General features: G+C 50.8%; 1 protein-coding gene across 7 annotated transcripts in view; it reads right to left on the reverse strand.

Annotated features, from left to right (window-relative positions):
• Sh3pxd2a (SH3 and PX domains 2A) overlaps positions 1-15,933 on the reverse strand; it is a 206,329-nt gene that overhangs the window by 93,629 nt on the left and 96,767 nt on the right. For all 7 annotated transcript variants that reach the window (XM_076923957.1, XM_034520854.2, XM_076923949.1 and 4 more), the window contains one exon: positions 8,194-8,285. In XM_076923957.1, coding sequence (XP_076780072.1) covers positions 8,194-8,285 — 92 coding nt within the window. The remainder of the gene's footprint in view (positions 1-8,193; positions 8,286-15,933) is intronic.

Consider the following 15,933-nt stretch of genomic DNA (forward strand, 5'->3'; position numbering starts at 1 on the left):
AAGTTCTAGGCTGAGTGGAATATGAAGCCAGCTGTATACATTCTTAGTCACCCCCACCTCTACCACAGTGACAAGAAAGCTGGCTACATGCTAGGCTTGAGCATGGTTAGTGGAAGGCAGCCTTGATTTTTGTGGGTACTTCTAGGAACAGGCTCCCTAAATCTGATTAATCAGAGCATCCTGTATCCACCAGATGGCGCCCTTCCTTAGAGTTTTATCCAGGAACTCTGGAGGCCAGAGGAAAGTCTCCAGGGCTACCCCTGATGTCTCTATCGACATGCACCTTGGGGTGGGGGTAGAGATATAGCCAATTGCCTCAACTGTAGAAGGGATTACCAGCTTCCTAGGAGAATACCAATAGACAGACAGTCCCATTGCAGGTGGCTGTAATACTTAGTCTTACCACCAGGTGGCGGAAGATACACACAGATCTGAAGTCAGGGGCTGGTTCCAAGCGTCTCAAAGTTAGGTTGGTGCTCCACCTCCAGCCTCGAAACCTAGGGTCCCTTCCCTTACAGACCACTAAGGGAAGGGACCCTAGGGATTTCACAAAGCTGCTTCCTCACTTTGAGGTAGTGTTTGTTTATGTTTCCTGTTCTTAAAGCCATTAGGCCTAATGCTAGACACTTGGACCACTACTATAGTTTTGACAGGATCACAAGATGTCAGCGCCGAGGAACTCAGAGACCCCAGATCTGTCCCCATATCTGATGCCAATGTCGATGGAGCTAGTAACTACCTTGTACCCACCTCCTCTCAGAACAGTTCCTAAGGCTCCTTTGGGGACAGAGTCTTTCCTGAGTTTTCTTTGCTGGCCTGGGTGCCCCCACCTGCTGCCTGACTTGAGGAGCTTGCCATCCCTCGGTCTCAGGTTGAATGCCCTCTCTTTATGGGAGCCTCCGACCATCTGACCAGGCTGGCCTGGTGCTGTGGGTAGCCCTGAGTCTACACAACCACTTCTCCCTGCCCCACTGGATCAGCAGCTGCCATTGTTATAGGAGCCTTGGGGCCTTAACAATTCTTAGGCACTTTGTAGGGAGAGGAGGAGCTGGGTTCCAGCTAGCACCTGTGATGCTCTGATGCTTCCCACAGGGTGAGCACTCCCCTGAACGAGCCTTCCTCCCTCAGACTGTGAGTTTCCTTGCCAGGGACGAGGCTATGCCTCAGACATTGGCCCCTTGGCCTCACATTGTATATGGTCAGCTGATGGAAAGCCTTCTTCCTGGTGTCATCAGAGAAGGCCTACCACAGAGAGGATAAGGCCCAGTTTTAAGTTCAGCTGGATTGTCCCTGAGAGGTCACCAACCAGGGAGTTACATACAGAGTAGCCAGCAAGAGTAAGATTGAGCCTTTGGACTTTGAGGAGAAAGGGGGTTCACCAGTCCTGTGAACTGTGTGAGGGGGAACACCTGCCCAGCTGGAGATGCCTGGGTGGGTGGGTGGGTGGGTGGGGGACTTACTTGTCCTGTTGGAGATGCCTTTGGGTACCTGGGCCTCAGGCATGAGACAGGAAGCATGTAGGAATGACAGACACCCACACCCCAACTCCTCCCAAAGCTGGGGATCAAGGGAGAACAGAAAGCACAGTATGAGAAAATACTAGGAACCCAGGCCACCCTTTACCGGCACCCCAATGTTTTTACTACGCTCTTGTTTAAGGGAGCCAGAAACTCTATGTCAGCCCTGAGAACAGCCTTTCTCCCTGTACCAAGCCCTCAGTGACCTTTGCTGGAGTTGTCCCGGTCAGACGAGAGCTCTTGAATCCCCGTCCCTCCTGTCGGCCTATCCAGCATGGTGGCGGGACATAGAAGCTCTGTTCCCCGGTGCTGGCACATTGCCTGTGGGCGCCTTCGCACCCATGTGGAAGGGATTGGGGCAGAGTGTGCTTACATGGATTCCCGAGCCCTTCCTCACATCTCTTGGACCCGCAGCCATTGGGTCCAGCTGGCTCTCTTACCCTCTATGAAGAGGCTCTCTGTGCATTAGCCAGTGGCAGCGGATGACAGATGGACAGAGTTGCCTAGCTCAGGGTCTACCCAGGATGCAGCCCAGCATAAGGTGAGGCTGGCTCTCTACCCCGGGGCCTAAGCTGGAGACCAGCTGGCTGCTGAACCACCCAAGGGAGTGAGCCTGGAGTGAGGGCTCTGTGAGATGCCTCCAAACACTAACCAACAGCCAGAACCAGGTCCGTTCTCACTTATCCGTTTCCCTTTGGTACAGGATGGGGAGAGGTACCTTTGGATCTGGGTATAAAATGAGAATCAGAGGTTTGAAGAGAAGGGATCCACTGAGGGTCTGACTGGATCTCTATAATTAACTCAGTGCAAGACTTGAACCTAGTTGTAGACATGAGTTGGCCCATGTAGTTCCTAGCATATAGTAGGTGCTCAATAAATACCTCGGCATAAAGGAAGACTACAGGAGGGACTCTCTATGGCGCTTTCTAACACTTTCCATTTCTGTCCCCAGGAGAGGTGAGGAATAGTGAGGGAAGCAGGCAGGGCATGGTCCAGAGGGTTTCTGTTGCTCTAACCAGCCCACACATGGCTGAGCGACTTACATATGGTATTGCCACTGCCATCAAGGTCCTGCTGTGAGCCACAATGCAGCCTGAACTCCAACTAAAATGCCACAGGTAAGCTGGCTCCCTACCTTGAAAGCAGGCCTGGGGTTCCAGTGAGTTTGAGAATGCGGGGACCCCAAAAACAGTCACCTCAAACTCTCAGAAACCTGGCTGCACTGACAAGGTGTCCCTACACTGTCCCCTGCTGGGTCTTAGGCAAGCTGATAGTTCCCTCTGTCCTAGACGATCTAGGAAATGGGGAAATGCGGTGATCTGTGATCAGCCCCTCTCCTCCTGGGACTTCCCAGTTTTATCAGCTGGTCCTGGATGAACCACCACTGCCACGCAGGAAGTGGGAGGAGCCTGGACCTCAGGAAGTGGGAGTCAGCAGTGTGTCTAACCTCATCCCTCCCCTCCCTACCTGCTCTGTCCCTCCTTCCCCGCAAAGTGTTATTCCTGTTTCCCAGTTATACCATCTTACTCCTGAGACCGCCTGTCCCTGTCCCCACATCCAGTGCTCTGTCTCAGCTGGACTGCAGCCAAAGACAGCTTCCCTGTGTGCCTGCTCCTATGTCGCAAGAGGAGAGCCCCCACAGGGATGCCGGGGTATATGCCAAGGGTGCCGGGTTGGTAGTGGGGCAGGGCTGCTGGGGGCAGACTTGGCTTTAGGGAGGGACTTTCCAGCAACACTTTGGCCCCCAGTCAGAAAGAAGCTGGCCCTCGAGGCAGGCTGGGGCAAGATGGTTCTGATCTGCCGAGGCCCTACCACAACCCACTTGGAGTCTCTGAACATTGGGACATTGTTCTGGGCCTCAACAGAGAGCTCTGTGGCCCCGAGGCTGAAGAACAAAAACTAGTTTAGCAGGACTCTGCCTGTCCCATGAAATGTCAAGAATTTCATCAGGGCAGGCTGGACAGGGAGGAATAAACAGAGACCAGAGCTCACTGCCTGAGGGGTCTCTGCAGAAACCAAGGCAACGACAAGGGGTGCTGAATCGGGGCGAATGGTCCTCCAGTATTGTTTTGGACAGTGGGCCATATTTTTGGGTGTTGGGATGGGGACACAGGCAATGCCCTCCACACTTGTCCAGCTTCATCTTACTGTCAGAACAAACAGCATTCCCAGTTTGTCCGAACTGAATTAAGTGTAGGTTTTAAATTTAAACATTTAAAAATATCTCTCTCTTTCTCTCTCTCTCTCTCTCTCTCTCTCTCTCTCTCTCTCTCTCTCTGCAGGCAACATGCCATGGTGCATGTGTGGAGCTTAGAGGACAACTCTCGGGAGTCAATTCTTACTTTCCACCATGTGGGTCCCCAGACTGAACTCAGGTCGCCCTGTTTGAGGGCAAGCACCTTTACCCACTGAGACATCTTCCTGATCCACAGTTTTTCTCTTTCTTCTGGAGACAGGGCCTCATGGAGCCCAGGCTGTCCTTGAATTCACCCTATAGCAGTGTTAGGAGAATCAAACCTGAGGCTACATGGGAGCTTGGCCAGCAGATGGCTCTTGATCTGAAGTCCCTCTCTCCTTACCCCAAGTCCCGCATGGCTCCCCCAGAGTCCACGCAGACAGACTAAGAAGCCCCATCATGAGACTTTCTTGCCAACTAACTTCCTGTGACTATTAGGCAGAGGGTCTGGTCCAGGGAGAAGAGGTCCAATGGAGGTCTGCTCTCAGGCCTCTAAGGTAGCATGCATGAGTTTTAAGATCTGCCTCCCTGCTTCGTGGCTGAGTGGCCTGGGGCTTTAGAATCACCATTTGCTAACTAGGACTCTTCCTCAGGTGGCCTGAGAGACGTAAATGAGAAAATAATGTTTGGGGTATATAATATGAGGCCAGCAAGGTAGACACTCTTCAATTTGTGCTCTTCTGTCTTATCAGGATGTAAACACATACACACACACACACACACACATACACACACACATGTAGCATACACACATGTGCATGCATACACACTCACATGCATGTGCATGTGTGTGTACACACACACACACAGCCCTTTTTATATGCTAGAATTCCAAGAACACTGCTACAGATAGAAATGTCAGTTAAATTCAACATGACAGCAGTAGGTGCTGAGGCCTTAGGGGGTGATTAGGTCATGAGAGGGACCATGGATGGGACCAGTATCTTCTAAGAGAGCCCAGATGGAGGGCTAGATAGACAGCTCAGAGGCTAAGAGCACTGGCTGTTCTTCCAGAGGACCTGGGTTCAGTTGTCCAGCACACAACTGTCTATAACTCCAGTTTTCAGGGATCTGACACCCTTAAAAGAACATATATGTAGGCAAAACTACCAGTGCACATAAAACAAAAAAAAAAATAAGTAGAATAATAAGAAAGACAGAGAGACAGAGGAAGAACACCCAGCGAGCTTCTTCTGGAGTGAAGATGGCTGCCTATGAAGCAGGAAGTACCTCATGTTTGCCTACTGGATCATTTTGCTGGCCTAAGGCCCCATCTCTTAACATTACTATTATTGTGATACAGTTTTCGATACAGCTGTCTGAGTCTGGGGTCACTCACACTCTGCCACCAAGAGTTAGTAAGTAGGACACAACTGACCTCTTGGTAAGTTCTATAAAGAAGCAGGAAGCAGTGGGGGTGCTGGGGGGGGGGGTCAGAGAAGGAAGGAAGGAAGACAGGCAGGCAGGCTGTCCTCATGGAGGAGGAGGTGTGAGGGATTCTCTTGGAGGCTGCATGTCACATGCCCAGAAGCTGCAGTAAGGCCCTGAGGAGTTTAATGTGCTCTGACCTAGGGAGTTGCACTATTTGGAGGTTCTGGCCTTGTTGGAGTAAGTGTGTCTCTGTGGGCGTGGACTTAACACCTGATCCTACCTGCCTGGGAGTCAGTCTTCCACTAGCAGCCTTCAGATGAAGATATAGAACTCCCAGCTCCTCCTGCACCATGCCTGCCTGGATGTTGTCATGTTCTTGCCTTGATGATAATGGACTGAGCCTCTAAACCTGTAAGCCAGCCCAAAGTAAATGTCCTTTATAAGACTTGCCTTGCCAGGCAGTGGTGGCGCACACCTTTAATCCCAGCACTTGGGAGGCAGAGGCAGGTGGATTTCTGAGTTCAAGGCCAGCCTGATCTACAGAGTGAGTTCTAAGACAGCCAGAACTACACAGAGAAACCCTGTCTCAAAAAACCAACCAAACAAACAAAAGACTTGCCTTGGTCATGGTGTCTGTTCACAGAAGTAAAACCCTAACTAAGACAGGCCCCAAGAGTGCATGACCAGCAGGTTTGACTTTCCAGAATGGAAAGAGGAAGATCGTGTGTTATCAGAGAGAGGTGATAACTTGGACTCTAAATGACAGGAAGATTGACAGGGAGTGACATGATCTAATCACAGGGAGCTGAGGTGACTTGAGAGACCAAACAGGAGGCCAAGGATCTATCGTGGTGATAAGGGGAGGGGGGTTGTGGCAGGCAAAGGGAGGGCTAGACTCAGAGCAAGTGGGGAGATATGCTGAAGGGAGTGCCTGCTGGATTTGCTGAGGGAGAGTTGGATACAAAGGAACTGATCTACAAAACTGCCTGGGGCTGAGATGTAAGTCAGGGGCTTTAAAAGGGCATCCAGTTCTCTACTAATGTGCACGGACCAGTCAGTGTGTTCATGGTCAGAGGGGGAATCACGTCCTGGGATGTCCGCAGGAGGCCGTAGCACCATGCCTGCTCTGTGCCAAGACCATCAAAAGAGTCCAGAAGAGTTTCCTTTCTATGCCAGGCTACTGGCCTTAAAGAGCAACAGCTGGACACCACAGCAGCACGTGAGGGGATCAAAGCCTAGAGCGACTGCCCACCTCCCCTGTCCAGACCTTGTCTTCTGTATAATATGGCCACGATGCCCCCCAGCCCCACGAAACCAAAGCTCCTGCAGCAGCAGCATGCTTGAGGGAGGCCAGGTTGTCTGCCAAATTCCAAAGCAATGCACTGGCTTTGATAATTTGATAACTCTCCTCAGCGTTGCCACAAGTCAAAATATTCTGCTACTTGATCCGTATTTATGTTTCAGGACGGGGAGCAGGGGCACGAACAGTGGCCGAGAAAGGTAAGCAGCCCTCAGCCCTCAGAGGGAGGGGCAGGCACTTGGCTAATATATCATCATCAGCCAGTCAGCCCAGGGTCACAGAGAGGCCTGGGCTCTTTCACAGTGAACAGACTAAGAGGGACACAAGTCTCTCCTTGGGGAGGGAGGCGGGGCCCAGAGGCAGAGACTCTCTGCTTACAGCTTGCTGCACTTCTTGAGCCACAGGTCACCCAGGGCTACCTCAAGACAGGACAGAGGCAGCTAGCTCCTGTCTCCATGGTGACCTAAAAGGCCAAATGCTTTTCATCCTGTCCTGCTGGGCTGTGCTCTGCCTTGAGTCATGGCCTGTTCTGTCCCCAGGCTTTGGCAGACAATAATGTGAGTGTTCACTGTGTGCCAGTGGCGCTGTCTGGGTTGCCTCAGGGGGCCCTCCTTGCCCACCACCACGTGTCTGGTCTCAGCTTGCGCTAGGGACAGGAACACAGAATTCTAGAAGTTGTGCAAATGGTCAGAGAGCCTTCTTGAGTGGTAATGACTGACTTCAGAGTGTGACCCAGAACAGCTTTCCCTCATTACCTGGGCTGTTGTGTGGGTGCTACCATTCATTCTAGGGAGGGTGCTTCTGGAGGTGGCACGAGGTTAGTCTGTTGTACAGCATCAGCTCACAGGGCCATATCTGAAGTGGGGCCTATTCATTTAGCTGACTGGCAAGGAGCAGGGGCTGGAATAAAGGCAGGTTCATTGCTTCCAACCACTGCCTTTTCCCTGTAAGCACTGGACATGGTGTTCTACCACCTGGAATGAGCGGTGTTCTTCCCACAATTATGGGAGGAGAAGGGAAGGCCATCATAGTCGGGAAAGAGCAATACCAGGCTGGGACCAGAGCCATGGTTTACCCTAGAGAGTGAGGAACAGAGGAGCAGGGGTGGGAGGATGGAGAAGACAGAGGAACCAATACCACCCAGTTCCCAGAAGAGAGGCAGCCTGGAGAAGTAGAAAGTTTAAATGGCTTATCTGAAACCTGGCGGAAGCTATCGTAGCCTGGTTCTCTGACCATCATATGCAGTGAGAATCTGCGTTACCTAGGAGCAACCCCTTCCACCCACGTATGAGATAGGGTCTTACTCTTTAGGCCTGGCTAACCTTGAACTCACAGAGATCTGCCTGTCAATGCCTCCTGAGTGCTGGGATTAAAGGCATGAGCCACCATGGCTGCCTTTGACTTAAAATAACTTAAAATAACTTAAGTGTGTGTGTGTGTGTGTGTGTGTGTGTGTATGTGTGTGTATGTGTGTGTATTGTGTGTGGTCAGTGTATACAAAAATGCTCACTTCAGGGAAACATAAGAGACACTGACTGACTGACTGTTCCCTGACTTTAAAAGTTATATAAATCATGGCTTATATGCCTGCCGATGATAGGTGGACCTTTGACCTTTATAGAAAGATTATTATAGCAATCCTCTGCGGATTGTCTGGGAAGACAAACTCCGTCTCTCGGATGCACCCACCCAGCTGGGCAGCATTACTAGCTCTCCCTCCCCACAGGCCTCCGATTTGTCCCATGCCTCCCAATCACGCTACTACTCACTCTTTTGGGGGGTTGACATCCTCAGGCCGTGCCTCAAAGAACCGGAAGACTTCATCACACTGTGAAATGTGGGGAGGCAGCCGGACAAGTGCCTGTGAGAGACAAGGAGGGAGGTCATTGGGGATGAGGCCCAAGAGAGCATCGGTGGGGGTGTGGGGGTGAGGGGTACAGGGGTGCGGGGTGCAGGGGTGCAGGGGTGGGGAGTGGTGACCTTCAAGCACTATGCCAAAAGAAACATAGTTAATCAGCCAGACAACAGAGAACTGAAATAAGAATAAAATAATCCATGTATCAGCCCACTTGTCCATAATAAAAATTTCAGATCCTCAGGGAGCCAGATGTGGTAGTACATTTCTGCAATCCCAGCATGCCTATGTCCAGTGGCAGGCAGAGAGTCCCAGAAGCTTACGGACCAGCCAGCCTGGTGTATACAACACAGGATGAAGAGACCCTGTTTCAAACAAGGTCCAAAGCAAGGATTGACACCTGAAATTCTCCTGATCTCCATACACACACTGTGACATGCATAAGCCCCCATTCACACACACCAACACCAACACCTATACACACACACACACACACACACACACACACACACACACACACACAAAGATTGAACAACAACAAACCTAATCAGTCAACTAATCTGCCGGATGACTGATAATCAGTCAATCTTCCAGCTGATAATTTCAGTTTCAGTAACTATGTGTGGTGGTTTGAATAAGAACATCCCCATGGGGTCTGGCATTTGAATACATGTCCCCAGTCAGTGGCATTGTTTGAGGAGGCTTGGGAAACATGGTCTTGCTAGAGAAAGTGCATTACTGGGAGCCAGTCATTCCTTGGGAGCTCTGAAGGAATCTCCTCCTACCCAAAGACTAAATCTGAGGCCCTTAACCTAACAAGGTGAGGTTCACTCTCACCAGCCCACGGAGCAGGGCAGACACAGAGCCTTAACCTATCAGGAGAGCACTCACCTTACAAGCCTTAGCTTCCCTAACTACACCTGTGTCCCAGAGCTGTGTTTCCTAGACACCCACAGCAGGCAGGGCTAGTGACAAGTTGAGAAGGTCATCAGAGGATGACTGTGTGCTATGACAGAGTTAAGCAGGACCTAAAACAATGGAAATGAGATGCAGGGAGGATGCAGACGGTAAACTGAGGAAGGAGTCTCGCCCTCGTGTGTTGACTAGAAGCTGCATGAAGGCATAATGGTTGGGGTACAGGGAGCAAGGGAACTGGGAGGGGTTACACAGAGCTTGTCGGAGTACGGTTCATGGAAGACTGGGAAGTGAGGCTGTGTTTGAGGGATGAGGAGAGAGGGGATCCTGTGATGATTAAGTCAGGCCAAGAGGCCTGCTGTTTAAAAGGTAAGGAGGAAGGCAGGGCCCCTCCCTCAGTGTGGGAGAAATACTGGAATAGGGAGACACTCTTGGGTCAGACAGGACACAGTCAAAGTAGGGCAGGGGGCAAGGCCAAAGGAACCAAGGGCTGGAGCCAGGAGGAAAGAGAGAAGGAGCCCAGGGTTTGGAGACCATGGATACACAGAGCAAGAAAACACCTGACACGATGGCCCCTGGACAACATGAGACACTCTGTCACATGCTGGTATGCCCCTGTGCTCCACACCAGGACCAACTTCAGAGGCTCCATCCAGCCCCCTATAGCCCAGTGATCCTTTCTGAGTGAACTCTGAGAATCCTCAGGATAGCCCCACCTCCACATTATAGATGAGGAAAGAAAGATTCATGGGGAACACTGCCCTGGGCCACCCATGGGGGCTGGAAGGCTATTTGAATATAAGCCTTGTGTAGACTGGGCCTTTAGTCTGTTCTGGTGATAGGACTCAGAGCAGAAACTCAGTTAGTATTTGAATGAATGAACAGATGAATTAAAAGGGAGTAAACAATAGAGCCTGATATCCTGGGGCCACTGCCCAAGTGGTGAGACGGAGAAGGAGACCCTTGGGCAACCACAGCCGAGTTACAGTCTGGAGCAAAGAGGAACATGGTTTAATTTTCTGAGCTGGCCAGACAACCCAACTCTAGTGCCCAACAGCCAACCAAGAAGGCACTTTTCCACGCCAAATCTATGCCCAGGCAAAATGGGACAAGATTGGACAAGACCAGATCCCAGCATATGAGAGCATTTTGCGATTCTTCCTTTAACTCCATTTTTTCCTAGAGGCTGGGGCTTCGCAAAGGTCTCCATTCCACCACCCCAACAACCAGGAAGCAGCAAAGAAGGAAAGGAATATTCATGAGCAGTGCTGGGTCTTGTCCCAGAGGCCAATCCCTCCAACAACCTGACGGCGGCATGTGCATGTCTACGTGTGGCGCTGGAAGGCAGGCGTGACATATCCTCTGGAGAGCACACGAGAGACACACTGCCTCTGTTTACAGTGGGGACATCGAAGCTGTTGTGAGAAAAAAGCTCTGACTGGGGTAGCAGAATCCAAGGGCTCAAAATGTGTGCAGTGGGTGAATCTGGCCCTAAGGGTCACCAGGTTCTCACCTTACATCCAATGCACAGTCTGTGTTCTCCCCAAGGAGGGATAGAAGAAAAAAACCGACTAAGAGACAGAGAGGGAAGCAGGGGAAGAAAAGGGAAGAGGGAGTAGCCAGGCTGGACCAAAGGGCTCCTTGGGGTAGCAGGTAGAGGGTCCCAGGATGGGTTTTAAGGATTGGAGGTAGGCAGTCAAGGGAAGCCATCACTAGGTCGGGTTGTGTGCTGCAGCTGTCAGGATGACCTCAGAAAGGCAAGGCAGTGGAGGCCAAGTTTCAGCCGGCCAAGAGGGCCCTGCCTGGACCCTTCCAGACGCCTGCACCCCTGTGAACAGAGGGCTCTTCATGCCAAAAGAGAGAGAGTGGTGCTCAGGGCAGGGGACGAGTGAACCACAGACAAAGAAGTCTTTGGATGGATTGACAGCGCCATCTTGACTTAACAGCAAGTCCTGACTGCCGGCCAACAACAGAGGTTCCCAGCCTGGAGCAACTCAGTTCTGGCCAAAACCACTTGGCAAAAGTGGCTGGTGCTGAGTGGCCTGTCCCCAGGCCATTACCAGTGCTAGCACTCGAGAGCAGGAACCCAAGAAGCTGGACCACGCTGAGCAAGGTAGGGTAGGAACCCAGCTCAGGTCTTGGGTTCTGCCGACGGACATTCACGGCGCATGTCCTGTGGGAAGTGAGGCTGAGCAGCCCTGGGTGTCAGTCTCACCTCTGCTCTTCACAGGCTGTAGGAGGATGAATGCCTTCCCTGCCCTCTCTGAGCTCAACACACTGGATTTGATAGTGTAACTGTCACCCGTTAAGTGACAGATCTGAGGAGTCCAGCACAGTGGCTAGGGTGGCACTGAGCAAACTCTAGGTACATCTTAGCTGCTACATCATTGTCATTCCTTAAGGCAAAGCAATGACACACTAGCCGGAACTCTAGAATGTGTCGGTTGACCCAGCTCCCAGCATAGCAGCCCTGCCATTTCTCTGGTTATCAGTTCTTCCGGGATTAAAATGGCTTCCATGGGCACGTATGAGATGGCGCCTTGACGGCTCTGCTCTCCTGGCCTGGACCATTGCCATGCCTCTTAGCACGGCAAAGTTCCTGAGACATTAAAGGTCTGCAGGAATGTTGCTGAGGCCAGTTTACCAGTAATAGGGACACTCTAGGATTCTGGCTTGTGTGCTCTATCGAGTCAGAAAGAGAGGTTGTAACATGGTTCTGATTTCATAGAAGAAACTAAAACCCAGAGAAGTGAGTCTGAGGAGAACAGGACACAAGCAGCTAAAGCCTCTGTTAAAGTTTGTAAATGCCTGGCCTAACGAGTGGCACTATTTGGAGGTATGGCCTTGTTGGAGTAGGTGTGGCCTTGTTGGAGTGGGTGTGGCCTTGCTGGAGTGGGTGTGGCCTTGCTGGAGTAAGTGTGTCACTGTGGGTATAGACTTTAATACCCTCATCATAGCTGCCTGGAAGTCAGTCTTCCACTAGCTGCCTTCAGCTGAAGATGTAGAACTCTCTCAGCTCCTCCTGCACCATGCCTGCCAGAACACTATTATGCTCCTGCCTTGATGATACTGGACTGAACCTCTGAACCTGTAAGTCAGCCCCAATTAAATGTTGTCCTTATAAGAGTTGCCTTGGTCATGGTGTCTGCTCACAGCAGTAAATCCCCAAGACAGCCTCCTAGCCAGTCGGTAGCATTGTTCTGTGTCCAGAACCTATATTCAGATCCAGAATTTCTGCACCCAGCATTCTGCACTGGCATCTGAGAGGTCCTGAAGGTCCTTCAACCCTAGGGCCAGTACACAGTCATCAGTGAGATATGTCAGACCTATGGCCCTTACAGTCCTTGGATAGGATATAGCCCAGGTGACCTCAGGCACTGGCCAAGTGTGAATGAGTCTGCCCTCCCACCCTTGTGTCCAGGCAGGAGGGAATGAGTTGGGGTGCACAGAGGGGGAGGGGAACGGGGACAGTCCAACCTTTGGGCATCTCAGACACCAGTCCTTGCAGGGTATCTGCTGAGTGACTCCTGTCCTTCCAGCCTTGCCTTTCAGTGATTGATGGGTAAGGCCACTGAGAATGAAGAAAGGATGGGAGGGTATAGAGTACCTAGGCTGGACTGATGCTGCTCTGCTTTGACTGGCCTTCTACTGCACACTTTTTCTGTCCTAATCTGCCCCAGAGGCTCTGGCTCTTGTCTCACTCCTAGACTGTTTTCTTAGCACCCAGTGCCAGTGCAAGGTGGGGGGGGGGGAGAGGAAGGTGGAAAGGAGGAGGGAGGGGGAGGAGAGAGGGAAGGAGAGAAAGAGAGAGAGAGAGAGAGAGAGAGAGAGAGAGAGAGAGAGAGAGAGAGCGCTAGATTAGTTAATCTCTTCAGCTGTGGGAAATGCCAGAGGGATCAGAATGGTAGGTCAGACCTGTCATCCCAGCACTCAGAAGCCTGAGTTTAATGTAGCAGAAGCTTCTTAAATTAAAAATTTCCATCTCGGAGGGAAACTAGTTAAGACCCAAATGTTAGAAAAGATGAAGTAACGGGATGTTCTAAGTGGAGGTGAATCATTCCATCCTGAGCAGAGCTTTAAGCACAGGAAGTAAAGGCTTCAGGAAGTCCCTGAAACTGATCAGATCCACTAGGCCCCGCCCTCCCCCAAGCATATATAAGCTGTAAGGCCTGCTCAGAGATTCTCAGACCACAGAGCTGCGTGAAAGAGGCTCAGATCAGCTGAGTTATCTGGGAAGGACATTCTTCATCTGGCTTCCTGCAGGCTATCTGCTTTCTTTTTTTTTTTTTGTGAACTGTCACCCATACTGGGATGGGCTTTGACCATGTGACTAACTTAAGTCAGTTCTGCTTTGTAAGCAATCCCTCACCAATATTCTTATGAGTAGCCCCACTAAAATTAATTGGTTCACCCACTTGGACTTTGGTGATATCATACCTTTCTGTCATCAGTTCCCTGTCTGGGTGGGTAGACTTTGTTCACATCTCCCAAAGGAGAATGTCACACAACACTGAGACAAGAGGTTGCTTGTGACTTTGGGACTGACATGGGCTACATCATGAGTCCCTGAGTTACAGCAAGCAAAGAATAGGAGCGGACAAAGCTATGGGACAAAATGTACATGTCACTGGCCATGAGGTTGGTGGTGGTGGGAGGTAACTGAGGGGTCACAGATTGTATCATTTGACAGCAAAGCTGTGGAAAGCACCCCTGGGTGGCAGTGAGCACCAACCTCTGTGAGTATATCTTGTGTATCTCATTGACCTTGGCAGGGTCAGGGTGCTTCTCAGACAACTGCAGTACAGAACTGAGCTCTCTCTCTCTCTCTCTCTCTCTCTCTCTCTCTCTCTCTCTCTCTCTCTCTCTCTCTCTTGTTTTGTTTGTGGATTTTTGTTTTGCTTTGCTTTACTTCTTTGAGACAGGGTTTCTCTGTATAGCTCTGGCTGTCTTGGAACTCGATAGGTAGACCAGGTTAGGCTTGAATTCAGAGATCCATCTGCCTCTGCCTCCTGGGTGCTTGCTAGGATTAAAGGCTGTGTCACTATGCCAGGCAGACCTTACTTTTCTAATTCAGCAGGGTTAAAGGCCAGCCGGTATGGCCTTGCTCTGACACATTCATAAAGTTCTGCTTGAGAAACGACATTCAGATGGTGAACTCCTTCCTGATCTAGCCAGCAGCCTGTCCCACTCTGGGCTGCCCCCAACCATGCTAATCAGGTCAGGAGGCCCCCCTCTTACAGACCCCATTATGATAGCTTCCCTGTTCAAAGCCTGGTTCCCAGGAGGTAAGCTGCTATGGGCTTCCTCCTCTGCCGACCCACAATCAGCTATGGACGCCTCAGCCTCCACAGCCCAGGCTCCACAGCTCAGGAGGCAGGCTGATCTGGGCCATGAATTACAGCTGGAAGGCCTCCTCTGCCTCCACCCTACCTCCATTAACTTTGCTCATTTATTTAACTTCTTAAAGCAATAAAAGTCTTGGCCACAGCCATCAGTTTAGAAATGGTAAATGTCCTTTAAAGAGAGAGAGGAAGAAAAGATACTGATCTGAAGAAGAGAGAGATATAGCCCAGGGCCACTCATTCATTGTTTACAATAAGACAGAACCTGTGACCCAGGCCAATCTGGACGAAATTCAAACCTGGGTTTCGTGGGGAGCAGAAGGGAACACTTATCTCCCTGGAAGCTTAGGAATGACAGTTAAGGACTCTGTTCTCATTGTAAAATCTGTAGGGTTGGTTGTTTACTATATAAATAGTAAAAAACAAAAAAGTCTCAGTTTCTATAGCTCAGTATGCAGTTGAGGGTGACCTGAAACTCCTGATCCTCCTGCCTGCACCTCCTAAGTGCTTGGGTCATAGGGCTGTGCCACTATGCCAGGCCTGACTTAAACATCTGTGTTGCCAAGCATGACTCACTATAAAATATTAGAGTTATAAAATGTTAGAACAGAAAATGTCCAAGGCAACTTATAAAAGAGACCATTTAATTTGGGGTTGGTGGTTCCAAAGGGTAGTCCAAGGCCATCATGGCTGGGAGCACGTAGTGCTGGAGCAATGCCTGAGGGCTCTCATCTTGAGAAAACGACCAAAACTGAGAGGGAAGGGGAAGGGGAGGGAGGGAGGGGTAAGAGGAGGGAGGGAGGGGGAGGGAGAGGACTAACTGAAAATGGTGTGGGCTTTTTGAAACCTCAAAGCCCATCCCCAATAACACACCTCCTCCAGCAAGGTCATACCTCCTCCAACAAGGCCACACCTCCTCCAGCAAGGCCATACCTCCTAATCCTTCCCAAACAGTTCCACCAACTTGGACCAAATATGTGTGGGTACGGGATGTGTATGGGGTGCTATTCCCATTCAAACCACCACAGAAGGGACCTTACCAGGAAGAGCTCAGTATAGGGACTGCATTTCTGAAGTCACTTAACAGTGATGTGCCTTCCTGGGCATCCCCTGTGGGACTGTGGTCCCCTGTGGGACTGTGGTTTTCAATCCCCTTTGTTTGGGGTCACATGGCTAGTGAGGTTGTTGGACCAGACCCCAGCTCTTTTCTAACACGCTTTAGATAAAACATATTATTCCTCCCTCCCTAGGATTCTTTGAGTCAACCTAGGATGGCCTCTTCCATCTTCCTGCCTCAGTCTCCTGTGTGTTGGGACTATAGGTGTTGCCAGACCTCTGAGAGAGAGAGAGAGAGAAAGAGAGAGATTCACATAGGAAAAGATGTCAAGTGTGTGACC

Source organism: Arvicanthis niloticus, chromosome 1 (assembly GCF_011762505.2).
Source record: "Arvicanthis niloticus isolate mArvNil1 chromosome 1, mArvNil1.pat.X, whole genome shotgun sequence".
Lineage (NCBI taxonomy): Eukaryota > Metazoa > Chordata > Mammalia > Rodentia > Muridae > Arvicanthis > Arvicanthis niloticus.